Source organism: Bidens hawaiensis, unplaced genomic scaffold (assembly GCF_021521415.1).
Source record: "Bidens hawaiensis isolate Kalapana, Puna unplaced genomic scaffold, B.hawaiensis_p1.1 tig00042657_1, whole genome shotgun sequence".
Lineage (NCBI taxonomy): Eukaryota > Viridiplantae > Streptophyta > Magnoliopsida > Asterales > Asteraceae > Bidens > Bidens hawaiensis.
In genome coordinates this window covers 69,711-80,611 of record NW_027505793.1, presented here as the reverse complement: position 1 = coordinate 80,611, position 10,901 = coordinate 69,711, and the positions used below count along the sequence as shown (strand labels likewise).

At 34.4% G+C, this 10,901-nt stretch overlaps 1 protein-coding gene across 1 annotated transcript; it reads left to right on the top strand.

Annotated features, from left to right (window-relative positions):
* The first annotated feature begins 6,690 nt into the window (after window positions 1-6,690).
* LOC143615355 (uncharacterized) lies at window positions 6,691-10,116 on the top strand. The gene is made up of 3 exons (XM_077088495.1): window positions 6,691-7,189; window positions 8,328-8,756; window positions 9,706-10,116. Exons 1-3 carry the CDS (start codon window positions 6,691-6,693, stop codon window positions 9,870-9,872), a joined length of 1,095 nt encoding a protein of 364 aa, XP_076944610.1. The 3' UTR covers window positions 9,873-10,116.
* The last annotated feature ends 785 nt before the right edge of the window (window positions 10,117-10,901 follow it).

The window sequence follows — 10,901 nt, the reverse complement described above, 5'->3', positions numbered from 1 at the left end:
AAAACTGAAACTATTGTCTTATGTGTTAAAAACTTATACCTTACTTGTTTATGTGCTTATTTGCTTTACATGAACCGCATTCGTAAAGGTCCAACATAATCTCATAATAGTATGATCATACGCCAGTCGTTATAGCTTTGTGTTTCTCGACATCTCAGTTATACTTGCTCATTTGGTTGAATTGTTATCCTCATATGACTTGTTGCAACTATTTATTTTTATTATATATACTATTTGTACTTTTGAACTGGCGTGTTGCTCACTCAACCTTGTGTTGACAAAACTACTTTATTTTCAACGCATATGCAGGTTATCGTTTGATGTGAAGTAACTGAAGTGCAAGATCACTTAAGGATTTATGGTAGAAGAAAAATTAACGAGAAATATTATTTATAAATTTTGATTGTTGATGCACTTTTGTTGGTTTCGATATTTTATGAATATTTGTTTCATTTGAAATTTATTTAATAGATATTGAAACTTATAATATTGCATGATAGTACCTTAAGAGCTGTGGGCAATCAGTTTATGTCCTGGCATTTCGGTCGTAGGTTGGGGTGTCACACTAAGTATATTTAGCATATGCAGGCTCATTCGTTAAAGTAGTGCCCATCTGTTACGGGATGTAACGAATGAGAGCTCATTCATTAAGGGAACACCCCATTCGTTGGTGATGTTAATGAATGGGGATTGAGCCTATAAAAGGCCGTTCCTGTTCATCTAAGGTAAGAGATCCGTGCTTAATGTATTAATGTATGGTTACCATGCTTGATTCTCTCTAGAATGGCTTAACTTATCTAATGTATTCATCAATTAAAATATCTATAAAGTATCGTGAACATAATCGTCTAGTGTGTTCGAATCATGTTATGCAATCAAATCATGTTGTAACGTTTTGTAACGTCTCCACAATTAGAATTTGAGCGCAAAATATCATTTGATACCACTTGTTTTTCCCGATTAGGATCGATGAACTCGATATTGATCTACGAAACCATAAACGCACGTTGATTGTTTCGGTGCGTTTCGGTACTAATCGATGAACAAAAACGAACGAGCACGTACACAAGATGTAAATAATCACTCGTTGAAGCTCTCAGAGTTTTGGTACAATACGGTGTCTCGTGAAATGAACATATTTGTAACTAAAACTAACTAAACATATATATATATACACAGCATTCATTCATTACTTGATCAGCTCATCAGTTATCTCGTACTTCCTCTCATTCGTTAAGCTTGAAATTCCCATTCGACACATGTTGCTCCCATTTTCCATCCATTCGTTGACTTAGCCAAACTCCATTCCCCTTTAACGAATGACCTTTGCACTTTAACAAATGAACCTCTCTCACTATGGCATATAATTTTCTAAACATATATTAAAACCTAATTACAAAGACTAAATGACACGTCGGTTCAACTCCCAGTACTTGTCACATTTCATTGACTAACAGTTATTAACGTGTGAATAACATCTTGAAATTTATTGAAAATGTTGTAACTCATGGGTCAAACCATTTGCACCAGTGACCCATGGATAAACATGGATTAAGGAGAAGAGAGATTAGAATATTATGAGGGAATTTTATGCTATGATTGAATGTGGTTAGGACAAGTAAGCATCAATATTTTTGTTTATTAGTATAGTAAGATAATATATGAGTATCATATTAATGTATAAAAGTAAAAAAAAAAAAAATAGTGGGTTTTCACACATTGTGTAATTGGTTTGTCATTGTGTTTTTTAATTGAGTTTTCTACATTATGTTATAGGTTATGGTCATTGTGATTTTCAATCGTTACGCATATTAAAGATATTCAAGATAAATTTAAAACAAAATGTACGTCATTGTGTCTTTTGTTCGTCATTGTGTCTTTATGCTCATCACTTTGTCTCTTTCGTTATTATGTCTATCTACTCATTATTTTAATTTAGTCATTATGTATTATGTTCATTGTGTATTATCTTCAGGTCATTGTGTAATATCATTACCATTGTGTTTTACGTTTCAGATCATTGTGTAATATGTATTCACCAATGTGTTTTATGTTATTGTGTATTATGCATTAGTCATTGTGTTTTATACTTTTATGTATTAGATATAGTTGTTATTTTATCATTGTATTTACATATTAGAACGGTGTTACTTCACTGTTACAGTTTTCAAATTACATCACTTTTAATTAAAAAAAACATACTGATAAGCATAAAGACACAACGATAAATATAGAGACACAATGATGAACATAAGACACAATGACAAACAGTAATACAAAATGACATCATTTATTTTTTATAAAACAAAGTTATACTCATATTAAATATAAAAAAATGCTTGTTATTATAGTGAACGTTTTTTTTAAAAAAATGTCGAACGAAAAAGTTATAGACGTTTTAAAATGATGGGAGTAATTGACATGTGTCTTGCATGCGACTAGAGAAAATATGTGTTTTTCCTTTTATGCCCTTCACCCTTTGGTCCCCACTTTACATATGACAATAAATTATAGCTTCTCGTCTTTCTTATTTTTATTACCCTTTGTAAATTTCGGGTTTAAGTACCCGGATTTGCCCGAATTGTCCGGAAATCTCTTAAAAGTTTGGTTTTATCAAATTTATCCAAAACTATTATATTTGACCACTTTTTATGTTTTGATATTCCATTCAGTTCGTTAACAATAACGTTGCCGATTTTATCAGAACTTATATTTGTTTAATCTTAAAATTGGTATAACTTTTTATTTATATATATTTAAATTATGAAAAATTATTCACTTTCAATAAAAAATGTATAGATTATTATAAATATATTTTCAGAATTATTAAACTTACTTATTTATCTATAAAAATCCATTTTATATGTTATTTTTACCGATGATTCCTCTGTTTATACTAAACAATACCCGAAAAATCCGATTATTTTTCTAACTGGCCAAAATATCTTTATATAATCTCTGTAAAATTTCCAGAACTTAACCCTTTAGCTAATATACCCGTTTGAGCATAAATCGATCGTTAAAACTCAAATAACGAGAATCCACAAACCATAGCTAGGGTTCTCCGATGGACCCCAAATTTCATGTTTGATCTTATAATGACTTTCCTGAGTTCTCCACAAAATTTAAAAATTTTGCAAACTGTTTTGCTATATTTTATAATGTAAGGCCTCGGTCTCGGTGCTCTACATTAGCATTGGATTTACTCATAAACACAATTCTCAATATCAAAGTTAATTAAAACTTTCGCGGAATAATAAATACTAGTCAACCATTCATTACAAACATCCATAACTTGTCCTTTAAAAAACATAACATATAATATCAAACATCATAACAGATCTTCTGATGTCAGTCTCTTCCAATCCTGTAATGTGTCTCTCTCAAGCCAGCTGTCTCAGTCGATTAACCTTCGTGCATACTAGAAGTCAGCTACGCTGAGTGAGTTCTAGTTAATCAGACGACATGCTATACATTCACATACATACGTATGCACCCGAAGGTACATACCTTCATATTTACTTACATACTTACATACATACGTACATTCATTCTTTCTTTCATACTTACATACTTACTTTCATTCATACATATACGTTTTAAAGAGCATTCCGTCTTATAACCTTCGCCGATATTATTAGGGTCGGTCCCATACATTTGCCGATATTATTAGGGTCGGTCCCCTATATTCGCTAATATTTTGATGGAGTTAGCGATTTAGACGTCATTAGCAAAAAATAAGATACACTGATGGTTCAGTTGCAAAAAATAAACTTTTTATTCGATAAAATTGTAAAAGTGAGCAAACCTAAGGGTGATATTGCCACTTGAATCTAGAATAAAATAATATAGACATTCAACATAGAGTAAAATTGCGGTTGGTCAAATGTTCTTAGAAAACAAAAAAAGGCCAATAGAAACCAAAATGAATAATAAGGCAACATGGCAAATAATTAACTTAAAACAATAAATAATTGTCACCATCTTTTGACTAGAATCTTTCAAATAAACGGGGGCGACTTCGCGAAAGGCCAAACTTCTGTTTCAAATAAGTCATGCTTTTCATGTGTGTGGTACTTTCTTCAAAGTCTTCATATATCCTTTTATGAAATTTATTTTATGTAAGAGCACTTGATAAAAAAGTTTTCTACTTAAACAAATAACTGCATTTTAAAAAATAGCAATTACTAGAGACGAGCTTGGGACGATATCGGTACCGATCCAAAAATTTTGATCTCGAAATTTGAAATCATTTGGTATCGTACAGGTACCGAAAGGTTCGATTCGGTGCTGGTATTTTATGCAAAGTTCGGTAAATACTGGTACCGTACCGAAATGTACCGGTATATAAAACTCATAACTTGGTAATGATGGTACTAATAGATATCGGTAACGAATCTGCTCATCCCTAGCATTTACCACCACGATCTATTAATAATTGAGATTATTTTCATTATAAAATGGGATATTGGGTTTAATACTCTCGACTTTCACCCATTTGCTGATAAAACTCTCAACTTTCAGTTTGTTACCCAACACTTCAAACTTTTACGCTATTTGTTTTTGTCACTCCCTAACGAACGGACAACTAACGTTGTTACTGGAATCCCGATTTTATAGCGAATCCTGATTTTCGGCGAAGTGGGCGATCGGAAGCATAGAATAAGGAGGCGGCCGACTAGGGTTTCCGATGAATCCCGATTTCCGGCGAAGCGGACGATCGAAAATGGAGAAAAGGGAGGCAACACGACTAGGGTTCCGCCGTAGCCGGCACCGGCCTCTGATTTAAGGTGGTTCGGACATCTACTGAGGCGATTGCAGCAGCTCCAAGGTCCGATTGACGCAAAGAGAGGTATAAAGTGCAAGGCATTCCAACAGGTATAAAGTGCATCCGACAATCTGGTATGATTTATTATTGGATTCCACTAATGACGTTAGCCGTCCGTTAGTGAAGGAGTGATAAAAATAAATAGGGTGAAAGTTGAGAGTGGTGAGTAATAAATCAAAAGTTGAACGTGTTATCAACCAACGAGAGAAAGTTGAGATTATTAAAAACCAATATCCCTTTTAAAATATGTATCTTTAACATATTTGAGTGTATCGTCAGTATATGATCAACCTATAGTAGTAATAATTAGTTAGACAAGTCAGCCTTCATAAGATAGCCAGTACATAATTTAGTGTAAATTAGAAGGAATGTTCTTGTGCCTTGTGGTATCTATATATCATGGATCGTGTCCATTATAAGAAATTACTTGTTTGGCTTATTATAAGGTAACATAAAAAAATCCCCACTATGGATGGCGTTACTTCTTTATGTTAATTCTTCTCGTGTACCACTCATGTCAGTCATGTGAAACCAACTTGGTAATTTCATTCCTGCTCCTTTCACAACTTTGATTTTTCAAAAGGTTAGGATCAGCGTTGGGTTGATGTGAAGGGATTTGTTTAGTGAGTTAAAGTAGGTATAATGTTGGGCTTTGGCTTAATTGCAATGTTTTCTTTACTAGATCGGACAACGCAACACTAATTCAGTCTCAAAATGGCACTTAGGGTTGAAAGAATTTTAAAGATTAAAAGTTTTATTTATTTAAATAAATGTTTTCTATAGCTGACTGGTTCAACTGCAAACTGCCTACTGATTTTCCGCTCAAACCGCACGACGGTTCCAAATAGGCCGGTATGTAAGGAACAAATGAACTATATGCAACCGGACTGCTCATAGGGCCGAATCCCGATTGGACCAGTCGGACCGGCCGAATCAATCCGGTCTCAAAAACATTACTTAATTGTTAGCATAAGAGTGAGATTGTAACACTTCTGGTACCTTTCCTTAAAAAAACATGGTTCCATAATTCTCCTAATTTCACTATAATAGTTTCTCTAGTTAACTAACACACCTATACTCAAAACTAAAACCTAGAGATAATGCATTGATAAGTATTATGATTTATCTTTTATAGAGATCTTAGAGTTGAAACTCGTTTTCAGTGGTTTCGTAATTCTTACATAACCTTTTAAAATTCACATGTTAATTACAAGTTACAGTTTACCTGATTTATTGTTAACATGGTTTAGACAAGTCTTGTATTTTTATGGTCTTATATTCGAAACCTGACTTAAATGAAGTTTTAAATAATAATAATAAGACCATGCGTAGTGGCCTAGTTATGGCAGGCGTTTGGCCCATAACGCCGGGGAACACCGCCCCCCAGGCGTTATGGGGTTTTTTTTTAGCGTTTTATGCATAACGCCGGTGGAAGACACAAAAATAAAAAAATAATAATAATAAAACAACAAAGTTATGGCTTTATGGGGGCGTTATGACTACACTCTAGTTTTGTAAAAAAACCATAACTCTGACTGGACGTCACATGACATATAATGCCTGAAGGTAAGGATTTATGACTACACATGTTTTAATAGTGTTTTAAATTAAAGCGGTAAAAGGGACAAAAAGGAAATACTTAAGGGACCATTTCTGTCCGTTTGTTCTGTCTGTCTGGCTTCCGATGTAGTACACAACAATATAATAATCTAGTATTTGTTTTGTTGTCGTAGCTGCTGAGATCAAAAAATAATAGTAATAATAATAATATGAAGTAACCCTCCCAAAAACTAGGGTTCCATTCCATCTATGCTCTATCTTCCTTCCAATCCAACAACAACAATAATAATAATAATAATAATATGCCGACGTTCACCACAATCGCCTTACAAAACCTACTCGAGCACCGGATTCCCACCACCAACTTGAAACCCCCAAATCACCAACAACAAGAACCAGATGATGAATTGAAACCCGCAAAGAGATTGAATCAAATCTACATATCACCTGCTCTCTACACAACTCCCGAGCCCACGTCAATTTCCTCCGATTACCCTGCAACCCCGTCGCCCTACGTGTTTAATCGCAAGGGGCGCGGTGGCGGCAAGTCCGCGAATAGGCGAATCGATGGGTTTGAGGTTGGGGGTCAAGATCAATTGCTGGAGAATTGTGTGGTGGGCCAAGGCGAAGACAAAGATTATGTTGGTGATCATGATCATGATGATGATGAGTTTGTGGATCCGAGATGTGATTCGATTAGTGTTGCCAGTTCGACTGAGCTGAATGATTCCGGGAGGTTAGGGCTTGAAAATTTGAGTCTGGTGTCTAATCAAATTGGGGAGTTTTATGATGCTATTGAAGGTATATATATATATATATATATTGTTTCATTTTTGGTTGATTAGTATTTGACAAGATTTCAAATTTTCGCAATTTCTCTTGAGGTTTATTTTGGTTAAAAATACGCGATTAATATGTTATCGACGATAGCTAGTTAATTATTATTGCTACTCTTCATCATGCTTTGCAATTTTGTCGGGCCACTTTTCTAGTTTTCACGCTATATATAAACTACCGTGCAAACCTTGATAGTTTTGGATGTTTTGTTGTTATTGCTTGCTGCTACAATGAAATCAAATGTTCGATTGGCTAGGATCTTTTACATCTAGACCTGCTAAGATAAAAGCACGATTAGCCTCATTGCAAAGGCTGCATATAATGTTTATGGTTCAATAACTCAAAGATGCATTAGCTCATACGATATACTTTGATCATGCAAAGGTTCTCATCAATGTATGGTCCGGTGAACCTTATAGGCTTGATTCTGATGTCTTGTTCCTTTTCTGGATTAGCGAATTTGCTCCAGTTGTTCATCTACTCACTCACATGATCATCGTCAAATAAAAGGACACAGAAAAATGATAGCCAGATTTGTGTTATCTTTGAAAGCAATATCGAATAGGTGTTGACCTTGTTTCCAAAGATAATAAGTTTATGAATGTGTGTTTCCCAAAACATGTTTTATGTAACTGTTTTGCGTATCTTAACATTATGTGAGATCAACATTGTTCTATAATGTCATGCTTAGCTAGTTATTATTTCCTCTAAAAGTTGTACTTTTCATGTTACATCTATTGTCAGATATTTTGATATGATCCCGAATGGAATATATTGCTAGTAATAATTTTCTTTCATCACTTTTACAACTTCTTTTTGTAAAATAAATAATCTAGCCAATTGTGTATAAACGCTTTGGGAATGTGGCTCAAAATATCCTACGCCTTTGTAGTTAGTTATATTGCTTTGTCTTGTATTCTTTATTATCCTACATATAGGTCTTGTATGTTACATTACTGGTACATTAATTTCTTTGTTATTACACTTTTTCTATGATTTTTAAAGACCAACTGTGTTTGTAGATTTTCCAGCTAGTTCAGGGTAATTCTTAATTATATACCTGCAAGAAAAATGACAGAAAGTGTTTGTAATTTTTGCACAGATTTCTCCTCAGATGGATCTATGTTGAGTTACAGGGCCAACATAGAGTTAGAGTTGCATACCGCAAAGGCTAATCTCCTTGAAGAAATTGAGAAACGCAAGGCTGCTGAAGCTGAGGTGGCCGCTATGTGTTCCCATTGGCACACAGTCAGCAAAATTCTATTATCTAAGCCTGGTGTAACAGCTTCAGCAAATGATATTGGCCTTACACGGTCTGACATTAATGCAATGAAACAGTTATCGGAGGAATTTATTGTTGCTAGATTTGTAGCAGAGGCCATCGGGAAAGCGGAAGCAAGGGCAGAAGCTGAACTGGCAGCGCAGGTCATCATAGGATCTAAAGATAAAGAGATTTCCAGGTTGCAAGACAGGCTCCAGTACTATGAAGCTATGATCCATGAAATGTCTCAAAATAACCTTGAATCTATGGGTGCGTATTATTTCACTGTCTCTTGGAAATTTTGACTATTTATTTTTGTACAACATTAGCAATAATTTTATGATTATCATCAAAGGTTCGGGACAGTTTTGGATCGAACCTGTTTAGCGAAACGGGCTGCGTTTGTGTCCACTCATTGGATTCGTGGGTTGATCTATTTAAACCATTTTTATTTTCAAATGTGTTTTATGTCATAAATTATGGTGGCCGAGGATTTTATGCCAATATGTAGAGCTTAAAAGAGAAATTGAAATAAGATTTCATAGTGAAAAGTAATTCCTGTTTTAATATTGTAATTCTAGAATAGTAATTTTGCGGAAAAAATAAAAGATAAGAAATTGGGTTAAATAGGTCATGTTCATGTCAACCCGAGAATATTCGTGTCATGTTTGGGTTTTATAATCCGACACAATTCAGGTTCATGTTCGGTTTCAAGTCATGTCCGGTTCACCGGTTGATCTGCTAAAACTGTTTATTCTTTAAAATGTATTTTATGTCATAAATTAAATGATTCAGGTCTTCTATGCACTATTCAAAACTTAAAAAGAGAAATTGACATGAGATCTTATATTGAAAATTTAACTCTTTTATATACACTTGAAGTTTCCGTTTCAAAATTGTAAATTAAAGTATTATTTTCTGAAAAAACAGTAAATAAAAATACTCTGGTTAAAGGGTCAAGTTCATGTCAACCTGTGAATACTCGCGTCATGCTTAGGTTTATTCGTTTATGTTTGACAAGTTCTGGTTAAATGGCTCGTGTTCGTGTCAACCCTTGAATAATCGTGTCTTGTTCAGGTTCTTTTCACAATTTTCGGGTTCATGGTGGGTTGAACCTATCAACTAACGAACATGACTCGTTTACCACCCCTACTCGCGATCCCGGTGGGTCATATGAGTTTACTGGTAAATTACCAAATAATACTTTTTTGGCGTGCAGAGGTCGCAAGAAGGCATAGAGAACGAAAAAGGGGACAGAGGAAGTGGTTATGGAGGTGCATAGGAATGTCGATTGCGATTGGGGCTTCGGTCATAGCAAACTCGTATGCGCCACATCATCATCAGTCTTTGGAAACTGTTAATGACACACAACCAGAAGCGAGTTGAAAGCATCATATGATATTAGTGGTGATGTTACTTGTTTACATACATAATCTCAAATAATGCAACATTGATGGTAGGTTAGTTAAGTGATCGAAAGGTTTATTATTGAGGTAATGAACCAACGGTCGTGTGAGAAAAAAACATTTAAGTGTTCTACACAGTTTTGCTACTGGTTGTAGTAGTAGGATTTGCATTTGGTCTGGTTTTTGAAGAGTTTAAAGATGAAATGGATTTGGTGAAATCTTTGACATGTGAGATGTGTATATTTAGGTTTTCAGTGATTTATTAAAAGTGTTACTGTACTTATTTGTTAAATTTTAAAAAAAAAAATCACACACACAAAGAACTAGTGAACTGCACCAAGTCATGAGCTTGGGTGCCTGTGAAGTTAAACCACTTGCCTAACGACCGTAAACTTATTGGTTCGGTTTAACCCATAGCAAAATCTCTTTCATTTCTCCCTCTAATAGTTTCTTTTCTTTTTTTTAAAAATTTTTTTGAGTTTAAATGCAATGTTGTTGCCAAGAGGTTGATATCATCACCCCATAACAACGTTTTCTTTCAGGCCTTTCAACCAATCGATATGTCCTAGTAGAGCTGATTTTGCTAAAACTCACGCAGCTTCTTGAAAACTCGCTTCGGATATGAAACTTTGAGTATTCATAGATGCTCTTGTTATTCCCAATAAGGCGGCTTGGTAACAAACCGCTTCTTCTAAAGCGCGCCCCATTCGTTCCGCTCAAACAATCCAATTAGTTTTCCAGGTGATAAGACATTAAACATTTCATCTTCTAAAACCAGCATAAAAAAGTTTATGCTAATGAAATGTAAAACTGATTGGTTCGGTTAACAAGCTTATGGCTTAGTTGCATCAAGTGGTCAAATTTCACATGAACTAAGGTCACAACAATTTTGATACATCATACATACCTACATGTTGAAAATAAGAGACGTCATTCGTTGTCGGACAATTCAGTTTGATAATACAAACTTACAACTAGAATGATTTTTATTAACTGTGAATTGGAATAA